Source organism: Vanessa tameamea, chromosome 23 (genome assembly GCF_037043105.1).
Source record: "Vanessa tameamea isolate UH-Manoa-2023 chromosome 23, ilVanTame1 primary haplotype, whole genome shotgun sequence".
Classification (NCBI taxonomy): Eukaryota; Metazoa; Arthropoda; class Insecta; order Lepidoptera; family Nymphalidae; genus Vanessa; species Vanessa tameamea.
In genome coordinates, this window is record NC_087331.1 from 8,772,213 (window position 1) to 8,800,200 (window position 27,988).

Here is a 27,988-nt window from a genome sequence, read left to right on the forward strand (position 1 = left end):
ATTATAGAGCCAACAGCCCACCTAGAAATCTTACAAGTCTGCAAGTGTTGCAATCGTTCATGGGTACTTTCCGTCAGGTGTGCCTCCTAGTTCCTCTCCTAAAAAGAACATATTTAACTGACCTCTTTTTGCTTCAGTCTTATATTCCCGGTGGAGAGTAAATAAATCAGGAAGAAAACATGTATTTACGTTCTTCCGGAGGCACTGATATTTAATACTATTGTGACTACATATTTAAGTCTTAATCTAATTTTTTTTTGTTTAGATATCTTGGAACCTTTCGACTACTACTCTATGCCGGCTCTGTCTGAGCTGGATGACTACGACCTGTGCCTCAGAAAACCAGACGCCGTCTACTGTATTGTAGACTTTGAATTGCTGGAAGATGAAACGCCTCTATACCAGTATATTAAGGTATGAATTTTTAGTATATTCATTACCAATTGACGTGATTTCGCAGAAGTTCCATTAAATGGAAAATTAAAATGAAAAATGAGATAAAAATATTTCGGTCTTATTTAATATATTTCCTTAAGGACAGAATAAATAATAATCACTTTTGTAGGTGAAAAACTCAACAGGGTTTAACTGGATTTATATCCGAGATTTATTTCAATTCCACGTATTGTCTATTCAAGTCCCATTCATTTATTATTTAAATAGATATTCAGAACGGCAAATGGATCTAAAGCTTATTACTGTCAATAGGCCATTTACTTATAAATATTAATCAGTCCTCACATCGCCGATTGGTCTATAACCTTGGGAACCAATTGTAAGATGTTATGTCCCTTGTGTCTGTTGTATTATCTCAAAAACTACAAACCAGAAAACAGCAGTACTAAGATTTAATGTTCAGATTAAAAGAGTATATTAATATTAGGACGAATATATAATTTCAATCTCTTTTTTGTTCGGTCGCATATTGAAGACCCATTATTTTTATTTATTTCGCATACAAATATTTATGAAGTATGGTTATATAGGACAATATAGAACTCAGCTTGTAATAACATAACCATTGGACGAAATAAGGTCTAAGGGCAATTTTTTTTTCGAAACTTAAAATATGAGTCATCATGTCTGTACCTTGAAGTGGTATCATTAACGCAGATCATGATTCATTAATCAAAAGCTACAGCCACAAGGGCTGTATAATCTTAGTTCTCAAGGTCGGAGCATTGGGGATGTGACTGCTGTGTATGGGATATAGTGATCACTTACCAGCCATCTGTCAGAAAAAAAACTCTCCATTTTGCTCTATCAAAAAACTCATAACTAACCTGTGAATTCTAACACACGACAGCTGACCTGCCACTTCTCCGCTGCCCTGCTATGTTAAATTAATATATTTTATGTAAATTTAATACAATTAATCCTTTTTTAGAACTTCTCGTCCTTATCCTATAAGAACTATAAGCACACGAAATTGCATAGAGGTGTATGTGGCTCTCAAAATTGTGGGCTAAATCTCACCCATGCGAACGCGAGTGAAATCACAGCGGTATCTTTGAAGCGATGTTTCAATACCACTATTCATCAAAGCTATGGTTTACAGGTGAGTTATATTTGATAAAGCGATGCATATCTCTTATGATGCATTCACACCGGGATGAAATAAAAGCACCTAAATAAACGCCTGAAAAATTCCGAACTATCTGGAGTAATTTGAGTATCTAGTATAGATTTGTTTTATGTGTAATAGTATGTTTTTAAAAATGTTTTTTTCATTAATAGGTCGACTCCCTTTCTGTTAGATATTGCAAAACCCAAAACGATTACGTTCCACCTGATTTTCTGGATTATATAATTGGAGCGTTATTGTTGTTACTGCTTTTGGTTAATCTTGGATGTTCAGCGTATTACTTCTTTTGGCAACCAGAAGATGACGAGGGTATGTATTAAATGTCTTGTAAATAAAACTGTCTCAGCCTCCTTCGGGATTCAAAAAATATTACAGAGTTTATATAGCTGATAAACTTAGATAATTTATGATATGTATGATAATAGTTTGATGAAAATATATAGTACTTCAGTGCCTTTTTCTACTCTTTTTGATCCTTGATATTTTATTGTTTGTTACGTATTGAAAGAACTTCAGTGTTGTCAATAGGAAAAAATCGAGAAAAAAGATGTTTGAAACCACCGAAAATTTTGATCACGGTGCAAACACTAGTAATGTCAAAAATCAATATGAGAGATTTATTAATTGCTACGTTTTAAAATGATTTTAAACAGAATATCTATAATATCATACTGATGTTTTAGTAAAATCGACTTTGTTATAGCATCAATGTTAGTGCGTGTGAGGTATTCGTGTGAGTAATTATTTCGAGTAACTAAACCTACTATTGTGTTGTCGGTGTGTACAACACACCGAACTGGCCGACCCGTCGCTACGCCCAGTAGCTACGTGTCGGTGGCATCATGATGTTATAAAAAAAATTACATATTTCATGCCATCGACGATTTTTTCGTTAATGACAAGCTGATATGAATCCGCCGATAACATAGCCTTGTATCAGCGGATCAGCTGGTTTCGTGTGTAGACTCGTTTATTATTTAAAAATATTGTAATCAAGACTATTATTATTTATTTAATTTACATACTACCTCAAATTGAGAATGGTAACTGAAAAAAATAACGAACAAAAGGTAAGACTTCGTAAAGGCATCAAATGCTATAATATCCTACAGTCTATTCCAACCACAAGAGGACAAAAGTCAAACAAATAACATTTGACATCGAATTGACGCAATATCATTCGAAAGGTCGAGAATAGGCTTGAATATTCTTTGATTTCATATTATTCATTGTGGCTTTGCGAAAAAATTCGTTTCGAACACCGACGAAACTGCTATCGGAAATTTGGAAGTAAAATTAAAACGAATAAAAGTTAAGTTTAAGTTTTGTATTATAAATTGAGACATTAACCAAGAACTAAAAGAAAATCGAGTGAAAAACGTAAATCTAGGGATTGTATATATTCATTCCTTAATCAAAAGTCAAGGTACATTATTGTGCGCGTTACAATTGACAGACAAAAATAATGCAATACCTTCAAATATATTAATTAACACACTAAATTATTTCTATAAATTTACCAATACTAAAATAATTAAAACCAATCATCACATCAATACTTCGTATTGACATGGCCAGTCTTGAATAGTGAATGGGTAGTACGATTAAAGACACAAAGGACATCTTAGATGCGATCATTTGAAGCGCATTGACAATACAGCAGATGCATTGACGGTTTAGCTGATTTAGTTTAGTTGATTAAAATTTTGAATGACAGTTTTGATAGAAAGTGGAAAATCATCAGATCATGACATGACGTGATGACTTCAATAGACACTAAAACATTTGTTATATTAGAATGAAGAAAAACAGCCGAATTTGAGTTTGTAATTCATTTAGGGGAAATATCTTAAGCAAATCTGTTAACGATGACTGTGTCGAGTAAAATTTCACGACATTTGTAATATCCGAACCGCATGAAGCATAGTGCTGAAATCTTCAAGCCTTCGTCTGATGACTTATCTCAACCATGGGACATTTGAAAGCTTTAATTTATTAACTAATGCAATGTATAAAATTTAATGGCATGAAGATGTTATAAACTGATTACTAGATTCTCATTTAGAATACGATGAGTTCTTTAATGTTAAATATAGTGTCTTGGAAGTTGTTTTTTATTTGCTGTTCGATAAAAATAAGATTTTAGGAAATATAGATATCTGTATTTCAGTATGCAAACTCTATCATTCTAATCACATCACCCATTTTGTCGTATTCTTCGATTTTGAAACACTCTTAAAGTTAAATTATAATACGATTAATCGTTCATTATTCCGTCAAAGATTACATAGACGACCAAAAAGTTTTCGTAAAGTAGGTTTTAATGTATAAATATGTTGATAATATGCGCAATTTGATGAACCTCTTTGAATAATTTAGGTATTTGAGACATGTTGCTTATTTTATTTTCATTTTTAGGTAACAGATACATGTTAGCGTTCTGCGTTCAAAAGAATTGGAAAGCTTTGAAATATGGAGGAAGTGCTGAAGGTGGAATCTTCAAGTGCTTCCAGGCTATGAGGTAAGATATTAGTAGTTGGAGAACTGTTTATTCACATCACACTTAAAGGTATCAAGAAGAATTATTTGGCCAGCTTATATGGCTGCAGACTCCAAGATTAAACTTCAAACCCCGTGAAGAGATGATAAATTGTGAATTTTGACGTCATTAAATTCCTAATAGCAGACTGAAGGTTGGAATTCGGCAGTGCCAGCTCTACCTTGATTCGGAAAGCAGTTGTTCCTGCATCTGAACTATATCTAGTCGTGTAAAATTTCCATGACATTGAAGGATTACATAATGAACTTATGCTTGTGCCCTATAACATCATCTGTGCAGTTTGCTAGAATGGCCTCCTTCACGAAATTACCGTTATAACCGTTATGATCAAATAGCACGCCCGGCATGTGTTGCAATACCTTATTTAATTATCCGTTATAACTCAACTATTGTGGGTACTGCCTTATTGGTGTATTGGCTATATATAAGGCAGTTCCTGAAGTCCTAGGTTGATATATTTGGTCGGTCTGATAAAAAGTTATTGGGTATTTCTGTCGAAAAATTCTCAGTAAGTCTGCAAGTTGGAAATGATAACACTTTCGTACCTCGAAAAGCAAATAAAGTTACGCATTAATCCTTTCCAGTGATGCCAACTTGCCGACTCAAAGAGTGCTCTTGATTTTGAACACACACATACACTATAATATGCCCTGCGTTGTGGGCGCGTCCCCCTTGAATTTAGACGTGGTGACCGAAATTTATCATGGCATCAACATCATTATTTTAGATCCTAATGGTACAAATAAAAATCTATCTATATAATCTATCTTCATAATGTATAAGAATGAAATCTTCATTCGATCACAAATTTTCTGAAATTGACATGACTGCTTATATTTTGACATTTCAATTTTTTTTAATTTTATTTCAGATTTTATACAATGGTGATGATACTTGGTCTACATTCCATGATATTTATAGGTTATGGTTATACGGAGAACCCCGACTTCATTGAAAATGTAAGTTATCGCTCATTCATAAAATACAACTTTAATATAATTTATTTAAAAAAGCTGATTTTACCCGAACCTCAGCTTATAAAACAAAAAGCAAATGGAGCGCGTGGAACATTATAGTGAGGAACAAAAGCAAATATAAATTCTCAGTAGTGCGACACGACGCGTCTTATTGTTGATGCCTCAAATGTGCTTTCACTTTAATTATTCATTATTAATGTATTAACAAATTGTTGACACACACAATACCACGGATGATTCCATCTTCAAATGTTTTATATTCTGTAAGGAATACAATAAAATTTAATTTAAAAATAAAATACTAGACTTTTTGTAATACTAGCAAAAATCTTTGCTAAACTGCAATACAATTGCTTCGGTGGGTAAAAATTAAAATTGAATTTAGAAAATTTGACATACTATACTTGACTTAAACGAAAACTCGTATGCTGACCCTACTGACTGGTTTACCATCACCAATAATTATTATTATTGAGAAAGAAACAATTTATCTTACCGGTATAAACGCAAAGCTCATGGTAGATCATAATCTTGAATGTTATAAAGATATTTACGACATTTAATATATACATACACACAAAACAAACGCACGCACGCACTCATACAAACGCACACGCATGTTTTTTGTAAGATTTATTTCTTAAACTATTAATGAATTATATCACAAATGTAGTAATTACATTTATATTTTATTATCGTTACTTAATTTCTGGACTCTAATATGGATGTAGGAAGAGCAAAGTCTCCTAACTTGGTAAAACTTGGTGAAAATAAAGAAACATTGTAAAATGTTATATAATAATAATAAAACGTATCACCATAACAGTCTAGGATCCGTGGTCTTACTACCTCTGTTAATATAAAATAAATATCGGACAACATCACATACATTACTCGGATCCCAATGTAAGTAGCTAAAGCACTTGTGTTATGGAAAATCAGAAGTAACGACGGTACCACAAACACCCAGACCCAAGACAACATAGAAAACTAATTAACTTTTTCTACATCGACTCGGCCGGGAAACGAACCCAGGACCTCGGAGTCGAATGAAACCATGAAACCATGAAAACCGGTGTACACACTACTCGACCACGGAGGTCGTCTGTAAGCTACCACAATCGAGAGTTTTCGTACAGGAAATTGTTGGGCGTCTCATCATAAAGAAACTACTCAAGAAAAATTAGCTTGATAGTAATCAAGTGAAAAAATGGACCATGGATCCTCGACTAATCCTCGAATGGATTGCAGTATAGTATTAGTGATTGATATTACGATGTCGTCAAAAAACACGATGTAATCCATAGAACGAGCTGCATCGAAAATTACTTATCCTGTTTTTAGTTAATTAAAACATAATGGAACTATTTCCACAAATATCACACACTTCCTTATTGATTTTTTTCTCTCAGTGAGAAGTTCCAGTCATATATTATAAAATATGAAAGTCGGAAATTAGGCGCGGAACGTAATGAGGGTCTTGTCACGTATGAGTGTATTTGGGAAGACATCGGTATTTTAATGAATCGATCATAAGTTATTTCTTACCAATTTCTATACGTCTGTTTCTATATTTGTTGTTTCGCGTTTTATCTAAATGACAAATATGTTGAATAAAAGTCTGGTCTACAAGGCAAATCCAAGGGCACCTAGTTAGGCGTTATCATATATATTAATAGCGTAAAATATTGTCCCTGTGATTATGGGACGATAGCTGCACATAAATTTGAAGAGCACCCATAGATGTGCAGAAAAATAAAGAAGATAGGATTTAACAAAGAATTTATTTTAGATGGCGGAAAAAAGTTACTGGCCATTTTGGGAGCGGTACTAAGGCTGTATAAGAAAACAAAATTAAAGTAAATTGTCATCGACAAACTGAACTTATGTATACCATTTTAGAATAAAAATTTCATTTAAACAAGGTTTCATCATTTTGACGCCAAGTATAGATCAGTGATGTGCAGCTTACAGTGAAATTAAATCAAAACGAATCCTGTCATAGTTTTGGAAATTCCTAAAAAATCTTTTGAACAAACGCGACATTTCGGGGGCGACCCACGACTTATTATAAGCACCACAAAGACGCCGCTGGGTTTTACTTGGTGGTAGGGCTTTGTTCAAACCCGTCTAGATGTTACCTATCCACTCATCACATATTCTCCCGACAAACAGCAATACAAGCACAAGGGTCATAACAACTTAGTTACTGGGGTTAGCAATCCATTGGCGATGTAAAGAACGTTTAAAGTTTCTTACAGTGCCAATTCTTACAGTGCCAATGTCTATGGGTAGTGGTGACCACTTACCATCAGATGGCCCATTTGACCGTGCTACATATTACACAAAAAAAACAGCATATCGTAGAAATATACATTCTGCTTATGTTATGATTGTTCTTTTCACATCGGAACAGTCAGTTAAAAACTGATCATTATTTTCAAGTCCACTCCAAAAGGTATCAATAGCCCTTTAATGCTATTTTATAACAAAGCAGATCTCAAAGACCTAGGCTCAAATTCTAATTTAAAAAGCTCAGGTTGTTGGACATAAAAAAAATTAGCAGTATTAACATTTCCATGTCTATAAATATAATGCCTAAATACTGACTCACTGGCTGAACCCTGACCGTATTAGATTGCTATGGATTATGAATTTTTAATTATTATCAAGTCAAATATAACCATCTGGATAAAGACAGTGAGGAAATCAAGAAATAACACTTATATAAAATAATGCATTCTATGCAAATAGGTAAGCTTCAAAAGTCAAAAGGCTATCACCTTAATCAATATAATTGCACAATATTCTAACGTTAAAGCTGATGAAACTACGAATCGCAGTTATTTATATATATTAAAACCTTCTTCAAAAGATTAGTTTTTTCTTTTAGGTAATACATAATATGATACGTATCCTTATTAAATTACATGGAGGATTACATTTTGTAGAATCTAAATTTTAAACCAAACATATAAATTCCAAAAACAAACGCCACTAAGCTATTCCAATCGATTTATAGTTTGTAGAATTTTCAATAAATTATGGTAAAACGGTATATTTGCTATCATTACGAATTACACGTATTATTTATGTTCAGTGAATCCGTCCACAGCGCTAGACTAATATTAGTAAATCATAGATTTGTATCGAATTCATAGGTCCACGTTCAAATTCTTTTTTAAAGTAACGTCAATATGTCATCTAGTTAAAATACGAAAATCTTACCCAAAATTTGCTGTTCCACTAAGTTTCCATGTTCTTAGTTAACGTTTATAACATGTTAAATTCTCATTAACAGTATTATGAGTAATTACTAATTGTGAGAAAGCCCATGTTTATAAACAAAGATCAAAACTTACCTTCAAGATCAAGAAAGGCATATTACGCTTGACAATATTACAAGAGATTTTATGATGATTGTCCCAAAGTGTTTATTTCTTAATTGCTAAAACTAAACGACGTAGAATTGGTCTTGTATTAATTTCTCAGGACTGATAGGTTAATGTCGGAAATGCAAACACCAAACAGATGATAAATTATTTAATTATTATGTTAACACGTTCGAGAACGTTCCAGAAGCAATTGAGATATGTTAATTTTTAAAACTATACTGCTAAGGAATATTCTTTAAGACCCAATTATTAATCATTTACAGAGTAAGATACAATAGACATTATGTGAGACCTAATACATTATTGTTTTCCTTATGACATTGTGTTTATAAAGACAGCTCTAATACTACCCCTTAAACCGATGTCATAACAACTAACTATAACTAGTTACCTATCAAGGACATCCCTTAACGATATTAATAGCTTTTTTTATCACCTGATAAAAATTAAATATCATTAATCGTAATAAAAGTTTAAGGATCAATGGCTTGGAATATTATTTTAGTATGCTAAATATCTGATTTATTTGATTCATAAATTAAACGTAGCCCCAAATGTGAATCGTTGTTTCAATCACAGAACAAAGAATAATTGGAAATAGCATCGAACTCGTGATTAAAATAATGAAGAAAGAGGAACGTCATTGGAAATTTGAAAATCATTAAATTTAAATAATTGTATTTACTCTTAATTGCTGAACATATACACTCTCTGTGAAAAGGCATTTCGATACGAATGGAAAAACGATCGCGCCGTTACGCTTCTCACGAAGCAAGATTTTGATATTGCTCAACTTCTAGCCTTCCTGCTTCTGAGAATGTTTTTGATACAAAAAAAAACATTACTAAGGGACCGAGCCCGACCCGAGTCACACGTAAAACCTCATTATCTGCAGCCATGTAAGATGTCAGCTAAATAAATAGGGGCAGTTGAAGTAAATATTTTGTGAGTGTTTTTTAAAGCACCTGTGTGTATTTACTACCTACTAATCAAAAGTTTCTATTGCTTAATAGCATTGCTTAGTATTTCCGCGGTCGCGAGGTTAATGTTTATTCTAGTGACAATGTCTATGGATGGTGGTGAACACTTGTGACACGCACCGTGTCAAAGCCTGATTACCGATTTTCAGTTTAAAAAAATGTAAACTTTAATCATTATAATATTGTTGACATTTGAAATGTCCGTAACATTTCAAATGAAGCTTCTATGATACTTTTAGCTCCTAAATTCAAAACCGAGTGCGTAATTAAATTGATGAAGCGCTACAAGGCTTGAATGGTACGATAATTTTCGCGTAGTCAGTATTATAAGTTTGGAAGAGCACATTTTCAAATTGTATCCGAAATTACTTGCTCGATACTATAAATTATAAGCCAAAATGTAAAATTAAACTGTCAATACCCGTATATATTGAATGTAATCAAATTCAATCTAATTATTTGTATTGATGTAACACGGACTCGTGTTAAAGTAAACATTAATAAATAATATATTATGTTCTATACAATATTTGCTATTAGAAGAACATCGGACGATCTTAACGAAGAATAGCAAACTGTCTAGTTTGACATAATATTATAGTTCAGTCGTTATAGACATTTGAAGAAAAATGAACCGAGAAGGTTAATCTTTTGGTAATTTATAGGAGGGGTTTAGAAACGCTTAATTTTAAATCGTCGACCTTAATTTACTATGTGCGTTCGCCGCCATCTTGAAAAAAATGAATTTCGTTTTTTTTTGCGATACCTCGGCTTTGCTTCATGATACGAGAATTTTGATAAAATACTTTTTGTTAATTCATTTACGTTCTACAAATTAGGGCCTATATATTTTAACCTAGCCGTGATGGTTATTGAGATATCGAGCCTGAACGTGACAATGATTTTGCTCTTTCGATCTTGAAGCGCATTCAGCATATACCTGATCTCTCGGATCAGATCGACTTGGCGGCATAGATTTTACAAAAGTATTTCTCGGCCTGTTTTTTGTATAAAATGACTGGATCATAAAAGTATTATAATATGTAAATTCGAAAGTACTTCGAAAAGTTAAATTAAATACAAGTAATAGTGCCAGCGTCCTGGGTATATATAACGCTGTGGACAATATATAGTTTGTATATCATATCTTGATAAAATCAAAATCAAAGTATTCTGTATTCAAATAGACTAAGAGCACTTTTGAATCGTCATGTTAGTCTTGAATTATATGTAATACTACCATCGGTTTGGAAAGTAGATTCTACCGAAAAGGAACCGACCAAAATACTCAGTATTTATACTTTTCCACCATTCTAATTACAGAGCATGTCAATAAAGTACAATTACATTTAGTCCTACCTAGAATTCAACAAATACTAAGTCCACACTTTTTTGTCATAAATATAATCTTGTATTGAGTAATATGTCTTATTTATAAATGATTGAATTTGAAATAAGCTCCAAATTTTTAATAGGCCAATTTAAAAATAACTACATGTACGTATTTTGAAATAATAATCAACGTGCTAAATTATAATATGCTTTATTTTTTTTAAATCAGAAGAGTTCTATCAAGAGTAACAGACGTCATATTTATAAAAGTAATTGTTATTCGACTTTTTTTTTCTTTTATTTATTCAATAGATGTATTCAACGGATAACCTAGAGGGTCGTTTATGATCTAATAAAAACTGGCGTCTGTCAGCGTTGGGGGACGTCTGTCGTAGAATGCTGAGGTATTCATAATAATAGATTCTCCGACACACATGCGACAATATTGTCTGGGAATTTTAAAAGTGCTTTTTAAAGGGGTTTTAAAAGGATTTACTTTGTGGTAGGGGCTTTGTGCAAGTCTGGGTAGGTGCCACCATAAGATATTTTACCGCCAAATAACAGTACACTGTATTGTTGTGTTCCGGTTTGAAGGGTGAGTGAGCCAGTGTAACTACAGGCACAAGGGATGTAACATCTTAGTTCCCAAGGTTGGTGGCGCATAGGTGATGTAAGGAATGGTTAATATTTCTTACAGCGCTTTTGTCTATGGGCGGTGGTGACCACTTACCATCAGGTGGCCCATATGCTCGTCCGCCTACCTATGCCATAAAAAAAAAAAAACTTTATTTTAAGACTCAAAAAACGTCTAATATTTTTTTTCTGTCGTGTACAATTTAATACCGAACCGAGCCGAATTGGCCCAGTGGTTTGAACGCGTGCATCTTAACCGATGATTTCGGATTCAAACGCAGGCAAGCACCACTGAATTTCCATGGGCTTAATTTGTGTTTATAATACATCTCGTGCTCGGCAGCGAAGGAAAACAACGTGAGGAAACCTGCATGTGTCTAATTTGAACGAATCTGCCACATGTGTATTCCACCAACCCGCATTGGAGCAGCGTAGTGGAATATGCTCCAAAAAAACCTTCTCCTCAAAGGGAGAGGAGGCCTTAGCCCAGCAGTGGGAAATTTACAGACTGTTAATGTTAGCAATTTATGTCTCTCGTATGTGTGTAAATAAGAAATCCGTTTAAAACATGTGGCATTCCAAAAGGTTTTTTTTCTCGCAATATGTGTCGTGTGTGTGTGCGTGTGTCTAAGTATAAATCTAGATTTTATAGTACACTTGACAGCTTTTGTTCTATTTATACGTTCTGTCGAATATTTGATGAATTTCAACAAAAGACGTCTTCATAAGTTTTCTTTTCGGGTATTCGTTCTTTATTCATATTAATGAAGCCGCACGGATACCTATTTTTCATATATTTATTTCATTGTACAACAATGGCTTAAGTAAATAAATTAACGTTCTAACCTTTCGAAATATTGCAAATATATTTGTTTTAAAATAACCCTTCTCTCGACCTTGTTTGATATTGAATACAGAAATTCATATTTTAACGAAATTATAAAATTATTGGTTAATTTGACGCGTTTTTTTTTTTAATAATGATACCGGTTTCTGAATTATTATGAAATTAAATTAATAGAATGATTTATGCGATATCAGTTTGATTTTTCTGGGCATGTCTCTTCGGTAATTGACTTGTATTTTTTTAAATATTAACCAGGAACTAATTTTATCAGCACTGCTGGAAAATATATTCACTTGTTTTTTTTCAATGTACAATTAACGGATGGTAGATTTTTTTTCCCACGCAATAAACAAGTGTAATGCTTCTATATTGAATTAAGATTTATGAATTTTACTTTTGAAATCTTATGTTTTTTTCATAATAATGCCAATATTTACCTACTTGATGGTAGAGCTTAGTGCAAGCCCGTTCAGGTAGTTACCATATTCTACCGCCAAGTAGCAGTACTCAGTATTGTTGCATTCCGGTTTGAACGGTGAGTGAGCCAGTGTAACTACAGGCACAAGGAACATATCATCTTAGTTCCCAAGATTGGTGGCGTATTGGCGATGTAAGGAATGGTTAATATTTCTTACAGCGCCATTGTCTATGGGAGCTGGTGATCACTAACCAGGCGGCCCATATATTTATCCACGAACCTATGCCATAAAAATCGGGCAGGCACCAATTTACCAGTCTGCACAACTAAATTAAAACCATATATATGTATGTGCATTTGCGCCTCTAAAACAAAACTGCTGAATGAATTAGGGTTGGAATACGAGCCAGATAACGATGTGAATATTGCCGATCTGACTTCTAGAACTATCGACATACGCTTTCAAGTTTAACGCTGAACATACCACTTATACTTGCAAATATTCCGCAAGAATATTCATTAACTTGATAAACATTAAATTTTATTTTTGGAATGTTATTAGGATGAGATAGGACTTAACGGAACTATGATATTGCTTTATATTATGGGTAACGATTTGCATATTTTCTCTCAAATTAAATGGAAACCCTTTTCTGAAAATAGGCTCGAGCAGACCAAATATTATTCGTGAATAATTATATTATTTAACCTACCTGTGACGACATCTCCCAGTTGCTAGAACACCTGAATTTTAAGCGAAGGTTTCAGATTATTTTTGATTATATGCCATAACATACATAGGCAAATAGGCCACTTAATGGTAAGTGGTCTCCACCGTACATTAACAGTAGCGCTGTAAGAAATTGTAACCATCCTTACATCACCAAACTGGGGACTATAATGTTATGTGTCGTAACACAGGCTCACTCACCCGTCAAACTGGATAAATATACGATCATGGCTGTTTGCCAGTAGAATAGCTGATCAGTGGGTGTTACCTACCCAGGCGACCTTAGAAACCCTACCAGCATCTATAATAATTAAACCGGGCAAGAATTCACATGAGTTTGTGATAATAATATGCCACATATGTATCCGCCAAGTCGCACTGGTGCAGCGTGGCGAATTAACCTCTTAACTTCCTCTTTCAATATTGTGTAAAAACTACATAAACAATCTGAAAACTAGATTTATAGATTTTGCGTAAGCAAACATGACTTACTTTTTACAGTATCAATGTGTAATACAATAATAGAACACCATTTCCTCGTTTGCACGGATTACGTGAAGCGGAAAGTTTTGCGCAACTCATTGCGCATTTACCAACTAACATTTAATCATTAAATCAATTAATTGGCAGCAAAGAGATAAATCAAAATTAAAATGAAACCCATTTCAGAAGACTTTAAATGTTATTATTTATAAATTTAATCTAAATGTATCATATTTTGCAGTCTTACGACGATTTCTTCAAGTCCTTGCTCTTCAATGCACGAATCATCGTTCAGATTTTCTTCGTTATGGGGGGTTTCCTCATGGCCTACAAGATGCTGGTCTACGCTGAAACCCACCAGTTCACATTGAAAACTGTGCCGATGGCAATTGTTAATCGTTGGCTTAGGTAAGGTCAATAAACGTACAATTTGCATGTTATATAGGTTTCCACTTAATCTTGACGACATTTTTATCGTAAGATAGTTTTGACAAAATTTACTTGCTTTTGCCCTTTGACCTTGATTTAATCAAACCAGTTTTAAGCAGTTACGACATTTCACACATCATACGTTACAAGCATACACAGAATGATATGAAATTTTAAACAAATGTCATAATTATAGTGTGAGCCCTTGTGGAGATATAGCAGGCTTTGCGTAAAAAATGTAAGCTGTTACTTGTCGGTGGTCAGAATTAATTCTATATTATAAAATGACGGATCCTTCTTCAAAATACCGAGTCGTCAAATAGTAATTTATCTACTCATATCTGTTTCACGTTACGACGAAGCAATTTCTAGTTAAAACAGTTCATCTTCCTACCATTTCATATTTATTTGTCGTAAAGACGTTTATAACGTTAAGCCATTATTTTATTCTACACGTACTATTAAGATCATCTTTAATAACGGTCCTATCAAAGTCACGAATCTTTTATCGTTCGACGATAAAATGTCGTCACGATTTAGTGAAAAGTGATTTTAATAACAACTGCGTTCGAAATTAACCATATTGAATTTAAAGTCACGTCACATTCCTTATTTACGAGGCTTATCAATATTCAATAGGATATCCATTATTATATAATATTCAGACGAATAGATGAACTAGCTTTACGTTAATGTATTGCTTTTGACGTATGTATGATTCAATCAAATTTCACCAATTTAATCTAACTTAAAAAGTTCTCAAATCACAGAGAATAATTACAATTTATCATAAGAGAAACTAAAAACTCTTTTTTACAGATTAATGCCGGCTGTTTTTGTAGTGATGGGTCTGGCGATGACCTGGGTACCACATTTAGGTTCTGGACCGATGTGGGATGCTGTGGTCGGCCGTGAACGAGAGATGTGCAGGAGTAACTGGTGGCAGTTAGTGATATTAATGCCTAATATATTCCCGTTTGAACACCTATGTCTACCACAAGCTTGGTAAGTGTATAATATTCTATTTAAAATTATATTTAAACAAATAATAAATGTAAATAAAGATAATATAAGGGAAAGGGATTAAAGGTGCACAAACCATCTAACTTTCGCATTTGTACGTAACGTTAGTAAGAAAAAAAAAAAAAAAAATTTAAACAAAACCATTGAAATATCTCGACTGAAATTTTACTAATATTTGATTGTTTTCCTTTATACATAGAAATATAAGGACATGAAACGATGTTGAATAGTAGTAACAATACGATTATCCTAAAAACACAAAAGGGATCGAAGTTCAATCAAAATCAAAATATACTTTATATCGAGTAGGCTTTTACAAGATTTATATACATTTTACAGAACTGTATTAAAAGTAAAGCTATCACCGTTTCTATACATATTTCTTTTTTGCCGAGAACGACCGACAAGAAACCCAGTACTTAATCATTTCAAAAATATGAAATACAATTTTATATCAGTTAAATACAGTTATAGTATACGACGACCTCCGTGGTCGATTAGTGCGTACACCGGTTTTCATGGGTGCGGCGCTCCGAGGTCCCGGGTTCGATTCCCGGCCGAGTCGATGTAGAAAAAGTTCATTAGTTTTCTATGTTGTCTCGGGTCTGAGTGTTTGTGGTACCGTCGTTACTTCTGATTTTCCATAAAACAAGTGCTTTAGCAACTTAAATTGGGGTCAGATTAATGTATGTGATGTTCTCCAATATATATATATATATATATATAATATATCCTGAAGTCAACAAGTTTTACCACCGCCACCACCACCACAAGTTTTTAAATCACCTATAGAATCTAGTAGGTACATTATTTATTGTTATTTTTTAACAAGGATTTGATGATATAAATTTGCAAAGTAAAAGTTCGAGGACAATCCACATTAATCAAATAACGTGACACGAAGCACACAACTCTTATTATACAAACAAATACTATAGCAACGCAAGACGGATTGCGCAAAAAACCAGAATCGCGACAAATAAACCTTGTGCCAGAAATTCCTTAAGACATCACGTACAAGAGGACATCTGATATTACGAATATCTTAAAAACTAAATGTTGTTCACATGTATTTTAACATATCTAAGTAACATGACTTGAACAATACAAGATTGTAAGTCTTTCTTTCTCATAACTGGGCAAAGGTTTCTTCTTTCCGGTCTTGCGCTCCATTGCGTTCTAATGGATATAAGAAATACAATTACAGATATAAATTGAACACTTGAAATACTCATTCGGGATTAATAACTCATATATCTCGAAGCGACCGTAGCTAAAAAAGAAAAGTACCATTTTAATGATTGAAAACTTAAATTGATATATGAAATAGTAATCTAGCTATCTTTATTTTGGAAAAAAGTCCTTTTTCAAAATCGGTGCAATCATACATATTCAATAAAGGTTTTGATGCTGGCTTTCGAAACTAACTTGTTTTAGTTTGATGTATACTGAAACGCCACAGATAAAAAATGCATTTTATTTTGTAAATGGAAGTGACATATAATTCTTCAAATCTAAATTTAAATCTCAGTGTTGCGTCGGATCGTAAAACTTTAACTTGTTGATTTGCTACTAACTAACCTTAGATTTAAATACTCCATGCTATTTTGAATGGAGTATAAATTAGAATAAATTTGACTCCCTTCAACTACTAGGTAATTTTGTTCGGTAGTAGAATATTTGATGTCTGGGAACCTATCTAGGCACAACAATGGATTATTTAAATGAGATATATATTATAGTAACCATTAATTTTTTACATTTTAAGGAATTACTTATATTCCTATGGATTTCCAATTAGTTTAAAGCTGGTGGGAGTGAAGGATCGATTCTGAAACTGTTTACCTCGCTGAGCGGCCTGTAAACCAGTGTACTATTAACCTATGTTTATAATGAAATAAAAATAAAAAACGTAACCAGGCAGTATCACAATTTAAATTGGTTTAATTAACCAATTTAAATTGTGATACTGCCTTGTAATAAAAATACGCGGGCAACGAAAGACACGAAAAACATAAAAATATTTTATACAAAAAAAAAAGAAATAAATCAAGTTTGTCTCCGTTTTCGACTGAACATGAAAGCACTGGTATTTATGTAGAATTAAAAAAATACTATACTATACTAATAGTAAGCAACACAAAAAAATAATTGAGATTTTTTTACCAACTGAAAGCGTCAGATTTAAGTTGAAGACAACCCACTGTTGACTGTGATTCGTTTCGTAGTAAACCCGACTTTATTTTAATTGTATTAAGAGTTACAACATATTGAGTCCTAATTACTACTTGCACTTAAATTCAATTTAGATTCTCGGACTTCAAGAAGTACACATTCAATTCATTAGTGCTCGGGTATAATGAAGGCTAATTTAATTTTTGTTTTCCAAACCAATGAAAATAACTCCAAATAAAAAGTCTAGATTTCAAGTAAAATGTAATTAAAAAAGGGTTTCATCAGTTGCAATTACGCGCGGCTCCCGTATATTAAAGTATTTCGATGTAAAGAACACTGCACAGCCTAAGCAACATTCTTATACATTCCACGGCATAATCAATATGTCTAAGTGGCTAGAAAAGGTGAATCTTAAGCGAAGATTACAAATTCAAACCCGGTCAAAGATCACTGACTTTCAGGAGCTTAATTTTTATTTGTGACACTCCTACATGGAACTAAAAACGGCATATATCTGACAAAAATCTACAAAATATGTTTCAACCCTTATTGGTACAGCCTGGTGGAATACAAATACCCTTTGTAGAGGAAGAGAGTTCTATGCATAGCGTTGAGATATTTGAACATGAACATGAACAGCCTGTAAATTTCCCACTGCTCGGCTAAGGCCTCCTCTCCCTTTGAGGAGAAGGTATTGAGCATATTCCACCACGCTGCTCCAATGCGGGTTGGTGGAATACACATGTGGCTGAATTTCGTTGAAATTAGACACATGCAGGTTTCCTCACGATGTTTTCCTTCACCGCCGAGCACGAGATGAATATATAAACACAAATTAAACACATGAAAATTCAGTGGTGCCTGCCTGGATTTGAACCCGAAATCATCGGTTAAGATGCACGCGTTCTAACCACTGGGCCATCTCGGCTCTTTACTTTACAATGATAACAATAAATTATTATTGCTTTGAATATACAGTTATATATTTGTATAGTATCATTAATGCGTATAATACAAAAACTTAGATCGCTTACATTGATCCTAATGGAGTAAAACCAAAATATATCCGAACAAATTTATAGCAGGTTCTATCCATAACTTAAAAAAAACATGTACCACATTTCAAATATACCTCCAAGGTTTCAAACCGTGACGACTCTCGAAATATAATTTACTGAAAAGGGTGCCAACGTCATCGTGTCGGATTGCCGTTCGATCGGATTAAGAGGGAGGGAATAAATGGTAACTAAAATTCAGTTCGAGTGAAGACGGCGGAAGTCCGAGAAACAAGAAGGGGATCATTCGTTATATTAACTTACTTCTGAATTAACCGTAGAGCCGATGGCACAACTGCTTGATGATTGCGAGTTCGAACACGGAGAGGCACCATTGATTTTATAATATATTGGCTGTAAAAATCGTCAGGAAACTCGAACGTGTCGGAAGAGCGAGGCAGGGGGTTGGAATAATGTCCAAAATTTCTCCTTAAAATGTGAGAAGACCTTCGATAAAATTATTTGTAAAGGCTGTTTTCTAGTTGACGAAAACGAATCAAATTCCTTTTTTCAATATAGAACATCAAGAATTACATTTACATATTGATTTTCAAATTAAAAACAACTATATATACAAGAATACAAGCCTAATCTCACGCAATTATAACTGTGGACGTGACGGTTATGTATCATTACACGCTGCTATGATTTACGCATCCCTAATCGTGTTAAACTGTCTGACTTCCTTTGATAATCACGTGTCTAGACATTTTCTTGCTATAAAGTACTTCAGCCTTATTTAGCGCTATTTAAAGCAATAGTGACAATTTATGAGAGCATTTGAGAGTATTACATCTCAGACATGTTAAATATTTACAGCTTGTAATGCTGCGTATACTGTCTCGAAGATGAATAATCAATACGCTGTTTGTACCTTTTATTTTATTGGCTAATAATAATAATGAACTAAGAAAATGAGTTAAGCTATTACATAATTAACTTGCTTTCGCAAAGTGAGATGAGAAGTGAACGTACTGCCTTATATTAATATGTCCAACGTCAGGTTCCACTTTTTATCTGAAACTGTTCAAATTGCAAATTAAAATAAACAATTATTATTTACAAAAACCGTTTGAAATTCTTATATTATTAATTTGACTTTGATTTCGATGCGGACTTTAGTGCAGACACTGTGCTAAGCTTTACTAGTTTTACAAGAAACTCTTTTATAAATATAAAAACCTTAATCTGGCTTAAAATCTTCTAAAATATTACGTCATACATGAAGTCCAATTAATGTTAGGATAGGTAGGCTAAAATACCTAACACCTATTCATTTTGAATTTCTTTTTATAGGTATCTAGGAACGGATACGCAGCTGTTCTTCGTGACCTTGATAATTCTATTGATAATCTGGAGATGGCCGAAATCAGGAGTCCCTGTGCTATCTAGTGTGATGGTCATCAGTCTGATTATTCCATTTTTGCAAAGTTATTTCATGAATCTACTACCAATTAGAGTCAGTCTATTTCCAGAGTAAGTAATTTTAAGCAATTATTTATCAGTATCGATTTTTACTTTCTTGTAGTGTATCAACCATGAATATATCAGCTTCAGAATTCAAACTCAATCCAAAATTTTGAATTTTTTTGATATAGGTTGACGGACGAGCAAATGGGCCACCTGATGGTAAGTGGTCACCATCGGCCATAGACAACGGCGCTGTGTCAAATATTAACCATTGCTTACATCGTCAATGTGCAACCAACCTTGGGAACTAAGATGTTATGTCACTTGTGCCTGTGATTACACCGGCTCACTCACCCTTCTAACCGGAACACAACAATACAGAGTACTGTTATTTGGGCGGTAGAATATCTGATGAGTGGGTGGTACCTACCCAGACGGACTTGCACAAAAGGGCTTGAAAAAAGATGAAGTTTTTGAAACAGATGAACACATTTTCTTTAATATAAACTAAAAACACTCTCAGTCGAGTCACGTTTCAAAGAATGAAAACCAATTCAAAATCAGTTTTATCTTGTTGCAAAATGTTAACTTTTTCGAATGACAAATCAATGATGACAAAATGAGACATTAACGATTAACTGAACACTCGCTAAACAAAATATATGAGGAGAACCTCAATTTTTTTATCAATGTCTCGTAAAGCCGAAATACTAAAAATCATAACGAAATATTTGGCGCATAAAAATTATTTCACACGTAAAGCAAATATACTAAAAGTTTTACAAACAAATTTAGTAAAAACAAACATGAAATAATTTTCAAATTTAGTAGATATTCAATTCCACTTCAATTTACTAAAACAAATTGTACCTTGCTTTTCTCAAGGAAATAACCTGTTTTATGTACTTGGGAACGAGTTTGAAGGAATATTTATCTTATTTCAAGGTCGATAAGGGATATTTTCGGTTACAACGAAACTTTTTACCATGCCTACGTGTCGGCGCAAGGAAATTGGGCCGGCTACCATCTAGGCGTACTCACCGCCTGGTTTTATCATAAAGCACAAACCAAGAAATGGGATTTAGGTGAATCTTGGGTACGTATTTATTGATATAATTCAAGGTTTTACGTTTCATTTAAGTAGATTACTTTTTGGACATAACTCTATCAGCTAGTAGATAAGGAACTAAATTTGGACGCTTTGATAAGGTCGAAAAGTTACATGCAGATATTATTAACTCTATAAATTAATCACTTAAGCTGTAACTTATTAATTCACTAGCTGTGCCCCTTGGTGCGCGTTCTCAAATAAAAGTAGCCTAAATTACTACTTATTACATCACCTGCCATCTGCCAGTGAAAGTCCCGTCAAAATCGGTTCAGCTGTTTCAGAGATTAGCTGGAACAAACAGACAGACAAAAATTGTAAAAAAAATGTTATGTTGGTATATGTACCGTGTATACATATGCATTACGTAAAACGGGGCTATTTTAATATGACAAACAGACCCTCCAATTTTATTATATGTTTAGACTATAATTATGAGAAGATGGTCCAGTGGTTAGAACACGTACCTCTTAACCGATGATTGCGAGTTCAAACGCTTATAATTTATTTATCTCAACGGTGAAGATAAACATCGTGAGGAAACCTGAATGTTTCCAATTTAAGCGGAATTCTGCCACATGTGCGTGGTGGAATATGCACCCAACATTCTCCTCAAAAAGGGAGAAGAGCTTAGCCCAGCAGTGGGAAATTTACAGTATGTTACTATTATTATATAATTATAATACATATTGTAATTATTTAAAATAACGTGTCATGCGTATGGTGACTCCACATTTATATATTTGCCTTTTTCATAAGTAATCTTAAATAAACGAGAACATTTGTCAATTTGTTATGCTTTAACAATAAAGGGATTTTTATAATCGATTGAAGTAATGATGGTAGTGTTGATACATGAATGGTTAACTATATGATGTCCAACTATAAAACAGTAACAGCCTGTTTATATCCTACTACTGGGAAAATCCTCCTAAAGAGAGTGCATTTCAAGGAGATTGCTTCAAACTTCAAACAGTTCTTATTATGGATTAGATAGATAAACTTGTTGAAATTAAATTTTAACCAATTGAAGTTCCCTCAGAATGTTTTCCTTTAGTTCTGAGTATAAATGAATTATAGACATGGAAATTTTGTTTTTTTTTTTTTATATACCTTAATTTTTGGTCGAGCAAATGGACCGGCTGATGATATATGGTCACCGCTATCCGTAGACATTGACTTCGTGAGAAAATTTAATCCTTCCAGAATTGCCAATTCGTCAAAAATATACTAAAAAAGAGCAACAATAATCGCATTAGGCAATGTTTTCCGGAAAATGATTGCTACAGATATCGATGATATTTCCAACGATAAATATAATCAAATGGGCAAACATCCACTAATATATAATTTTAATTCAAAAGATAATTAATTTCAAAATGTAAAACTATTTTTTTATTTCTTAAGAGTATATTTAGTCTATAAAACCTATGTAATAATAAATTGGACATGCATTGTTACAGCTTTTAAAGATTCTTTTTGTGATATCAATACCCGTGGCTGCGGGAACAGTGCTAATGGGTTGGGACCTGCACCACCGAGAAGCTTCCGCCTTCGAATCTGCAGTATTCAACAGTTTGAATCAAAACTTCTTTGCCCTTGCTATGTGCGTTTTCATCATTGGCAATTTCTATAAATGTAACAGTAAGTTCATTACTTCTTAACTAATTTTCATCATCATAGTTATTTAAAAATATATATAAATGCTTAAAAGTGTGGAGTTATTTGTTAAGATTTTAGTCAGGATTTTTGTTGTTTTATTTACGGAATAGTGTATGTAACTACTGTGTTTCTGGTCTTCTTCTTTTCAGTAGAATTTACATAGCTTATATTTAACATAATTTTGAATACTGCCAGTTCAAGACTCTTCGTAAGCAGATATTTCAATAAAGTATATTTTAATTATAAACGATAAATCCCTGGACCTCATTATATTTATCGTGTAGAGAACTGGGGTTATCACAAAAGTGTTTCGGTTCTCTGTATAAAGTTACTTAATACACAAAATTTGAATATTCATTTTATCGTTCACGGTGTCCATAGTTGTCAAATATATTTTTCTTTCTTTAAGTCCTTAATAAAGAACTAGCTAACGACCATTGCAAAATTAAAAGTATAATATTCCATTTAGTAAAAATATTTATCGGAAATAAAACAACATGTAATATTTTCAAGAAATAAGTTCGAGAGGATATTATAATATCGATTATAATAATAGCGCTTATATAATCAAAGATTCGATTTAAAAAATGTTACAAGAATTTACAATTTCAAGTCCGACAATTTCCTTCATAGAATGTTTCGCGAAATTCCATTCGAAAGTATTAAAAAGTAAAGTAAAAAATTCAGTGAAAATTTTAAGAAAACCTTTCTAAGATTTCTCGTATTTATCGAAGCATTAAAATTGGTTTTTCTAAATCCCTTTTAGCTCCACCTTTCTAGTATTACCTTACGTGGCTTACCTCCGAAAACACGTCTTGAAATTTAAACATAAACGTTTGATTCGCTTGCGAGAGATAAGGGGATTACAAAAGAAACCTGGATAAAAATAAAAACGTGAAGATTTGCGTTTTCGCTTCAGCTTAACATCGCACTGGCAGATCCATAATCACCGATAAGAAGTTGCTATCCCTGTTGTGTAGGCATTTACGTAATAATATTCAAGCTATTGATGACGTTGAATACTTAACACCAAATATAACAATATGCCTTTGAAATGATCGGAACGTGCTGGGTATGCGGAATTCAAACGGCTTGGTATGAGAGGCCTGCTTGATAAACCAAGTTCTAGCTACATTACGATGCAGAGCGTTGTACACATTAAAAATGAATCATGAAATGAATTTGTTACAAATTTTTGTAACAAATTGAACCTGTATATGATTTTTTTTAAAAGTTGAAATTAATTTAATGTAAATTGGTATTTGTTAGGTTATTACACAAACCGACATTCTTCTAAAGGGAATCGAACTCTTAGGACCTCAAGACGTAATAACTTCCTCATAAGGAATCATTCAAAGGTTTCTTTAAATTTTTCAGGAATCTACGTTGGAGCAGTAGAATGGGGCCCATTGCAGCCGCTTGGTAGAATATCGTACTGCGCTATGCTATTACATGCGACTGTACTAAGGACCTATGGTGGTCAGCTGAGAAGATCCTTCTATGCTACAGACTATACCGCTGTTTGTATTATTTTTAATACCTATTAATTTTAGTTTTACAATTTTGCACACTTCAGTTGCTGTGCTTAAAAGAAATGGAAGAATGGAACATGCGATGAAATGATGACTCTCATGCTTTGGAATAAGACTAATCTTAGGACACATTAAAAGTTTTCATGAAATCTTTTCTCGCACAAAGTTATGTATTAAATAATGCTAAGAATTATACCTTTTAGAATAAAATTTGTAATGTAAAGCTAGTTAACTACTACTAATGTAATGAATACGGAATACTAGAATTCGATTTAGATTTTTAGATTCCGATGCTAACGAGATTAAACCTTCATTTGAATTTCGATTTGAGAAACTATCAGATTAAATAGAGGAGCGTTGAATATATCAATTTAAAAAAAACCGCCCAATTTTAATAGTTTTTAGTAGATTGAACCTAGTCGTATGAGTCATATCCATTTAGCAGGATCTTAACTTGTGTAATATTTTGAAGGAAAAAACATTTTAGCATAATGCCTTGTATATCAAAAATAGTATCAGTATTTTGCTCGAGAGACTTTAAAATGGTTTCGTAAAAGAAATCGGACAAATGAAAAAAAGAAAATCGTTCTTGGATTCATTCATGCCATTCATTCATTCAAATGAATTTATAGGAAAATTTCATATGAATTTATAGGAAAATTACATTAAAACATACGTAATTATATAATCAGAAAAGATTACATATGCTTCTTACTAAATTTTGGACGGTAACTTAACCTAATAAGTAAAAAAAAGGCTTTAAATTATTTCATTACTCGCTATCTGCTTGTTACCGATTTATCAAAGCCAAGAATTTAATAAATTATATTTTATTTTCGTGTTTGAGTTTGAAAACGGATTGGGTTGAATTAAGATGAGACTGCTACAGGATTTCATTGGTGTTTGTTTTACCAGATTATGCTATACGCTGGGATCGTATGCACAACGTATATTCTATCTCTGCCGCTTCATCTCTTCGTGGAAGCCCCAGCATGCCAGCTCCAGAAAATTCTATTCGGACTTAAGCGACAGACGAAGGAACGCGAAATGAACGCGAAAGTTAAACCTGGAATATCTAATGTATCGGTTTCGACAGTATCGACTCATATATAAGACTTAGTATTTTAGATTTGTATATTTTGTAATAAATATTTTGTACCTGATTTATTTTTTGTTTTTAAATCACAATTAAATATCATTTCTAAACTTAATATTAGTGTAATGAACACGGGTGCAATTATTATTATTGGTAGAAATCATTTTTGGATTTTTAAAAAATATAATCTTAAGGTATTATATATCTAATGTCCGCTGTCATCATGTTTCCTCACGACTGTCTAGAACTGTCGACTACGAGATAAATTATTAACCAAAATCAAGTACATAAAAAATCAATAGTTCTTGCCTGAATTTAAATCGTTAACGCCTGTTAAGATTCACGTGATAACATCGGCTCTGACATTTTTTATTTTTCACCATTTCAACTATTCGTGTGTTGGTATTTATATAGTGAATATCGCTGCGACTACGCAAAGCCGGAAAGTTAGTTGAATATTTTAATACTTCAAGCCTATAATTTACTAATAAATTTATTAATTAGCAACTTACTATGTAAATCAACATATATTGAATGTTCAATTTATTAGTAACTTTAGTAGGTAGCTTTTGGAAAGAAATTCTTCAAGGAACTATCAGAAATCATCAATCAATCAAAATATACATTATTCGAGTAGGCTTTGTTAAAAATAATAAGTGATGCTACCATCGGTTCTGAATGCAGATTCTACCGAGAAGAACCGGCAAGAAATTCAGTAGTTACTCTTAATTACAGAGTATATAAGTAAAATATATACATCATAAAAATATTTATTATTGTAATAAATAGAATGACTTACTATTTGAATCAAAATTATCTAAATAATGTTAAATGTCATAACGAAATCCAACGTGTGATTGAGATGTAGTTAGCAATTAGACAGATGTGGAAAGCGAATTTATTTATAAATAATAAATAATATAAAAGCTTGCTGGTAATTCCATCTTTAAATAATTATAAATGTTGTTTTAAATGGCCTGCTATAAATTTATGGTAAAATACAATATTTAACTTTTTGCTCTAAAATATTGGCAGGCGTAATTTATTTTAATAGGTATAAATGTTTCAATAAGCATGTTTTTTGTCAAAAATGCATTTTCATTTTATCATGTTTGTTGAATAGTATAAACAAAAATTAAGATTATATTGAACAAATAAAACATACACAAATACATCGCCCATAGCTCAGTTTATCGTTTGAGATACAATTTATAGTAAATTGTATCTCAAACGATAAACTAAGCATAAATATTAATTTCAAGTTCACGGAACCTTTTTGAATTTTCACAACAAGATCCACGCTTCAGTGAACAGTGATTGATATCGGACTTTTATATTAAACTTTAACGTTTAATATAAAAGTACGATACGACTTTTTGAACGTGCGTACCTACTCGTATGTCTACCTGTGGTATCGTAGCTGGTAAAGATAAAACTGATTTTAAACTGGTTTTTATTCTTCGAAACGTGACTCGACTGAGAGTGTTTTTAGTTTATATTAAAGAAAATGTGTTCATCTGTTTCAAAAACTTCATCTTTTTTCAAGCCCTTTTGAGCAAGCCCGTCTGGGTAGGTACCACCCACTCAGCAGATATTCTACCCCCAAATAACAGTACTCTGTATTGTTGTGTTCCGGTTAGAAGGGTGAGTGAGCCGGTGTAATCACAGGCACAAGGGACATAACATCTTAGTTCCCAAGGTTAGTGGCGCATAGGTGATGTAAGGAATGGTTAATATTTCTTGCAGCGCCTTTGTCTATGGGCGGTGGAGACCACTAACCATCAGGTGGCCCATATGCTCGTCCGTCAACCGATGTCATAAAAAGAAAAAAAAGGTATACGAGTCTGTTACTAGTCTGATCAATGACTTCGATTTTCTGACAACTATATGGTAACCCTAGCTGATTCTATATCATCTATTTGGAATCTTGTTGATTCCTCGCCAACTTACAGCAGAAGAATCGTGGTTGAGCTCATTAGAAAATACCTACTTCAGATATTTTTTCTTGAAACGAAAATTTTTAATTTAAGTTTTATATTATATATTTCAGGACAACGTATGAGGGCAGTAATCAAATATATATTTATTCTACTACCAATCCAAACACAGACGTCGATTGACTACGGTTACAGTCTAAGAGATCCACCGTGCTATGAAACGAATTATATTATAGCGGATTATGCATCTAAAATATTTGGGTCGTTTATCACCGAATAAAGAACTGAATGATGATGATGATCTTTTATAGTCAAATTGATATAAAATTAAATTGAAAAATGTAACGCAAGTTAACAACGTTAGTTGAAAATAACATACGTTTATGAAAAGTATTTTGCTAAATTGAGCGTACCAGGATAGCATCTATTTGGCTTTTACTTTAAGCGTTTGGTGTATCAATAGGTGTAAAATGTACATATGCAACAAAATTAATTATTTTCATGTTCCTAATTCGAAATTATAAAAACATCAACACCCCCGAGAAAGTCTTTTGTAATAATTTTTTTTTATTTCAGACCCATACAAAAGCAAACGTGACAGAATTAGCAGACAATCTATAC

At 32.9% G+C, this 27,988-nt stretch overlaps 1 protein-coding gene across 1 annotated transcript; it reads left to right on the forward strand.

The window, feature by feature from the left end:
• Positions 1-271: 271 nt before the first annotated feature.
• On the forward strand, positions 272-25,497 carry LOC113395196 (nose resistant to fluoxetine protein 6-like). The gene is made up of 12 exons (XM_026632768.2): positions 272-414; positions 1,388-1,558; positions 1,738-1,894; positions 4,004-4,106; positions 5,017-5,104; positions 14,182-14,348; positions 15,189-15,374; positions 19,919-20,098; positions 20,978-21,128; positions 22,604-22,784; positions 24,180-24,322; positions 25,250-25,497. The coding sequence occupies exons 1-12, from the start codon at positions 295-297 to the stop codon at positions 25,445-25,447; spliced, it is 1,845 nt and encodes a 614-aa protein (XP_026488553.2). The 5' UTR covers positions 272-294; the 3' UTR covers positions 25,448-25,497.
• Positions 25,498-27,988: the final 2,491 nt, after the last annotated feature.

Bases quoted from the DNA above. Each gene is read 5' to 3' on its own strand.
- LOC113395196 (XM_026632768.2), top strand. From the start codon at position 295: ATGCCGGCTCTGTCTGAGCTGGATGACTACGACCTGTGCCTCAGAAAA. The intron at 4,107-5,016 runs GTAAGATATTAG...ATTTTATTTCAG, and splicing joins AAGTGCTTCCAGGCTATGAG to ATTTTATACAATGGTGATGA. The intron at 22,785-24,179 runs GTAAGTTCATTA...TAAATTTTTCAG, and splicing joins CAATTTCTATAAATGTAACA to GAATCTACGTTGGAGCAGTA.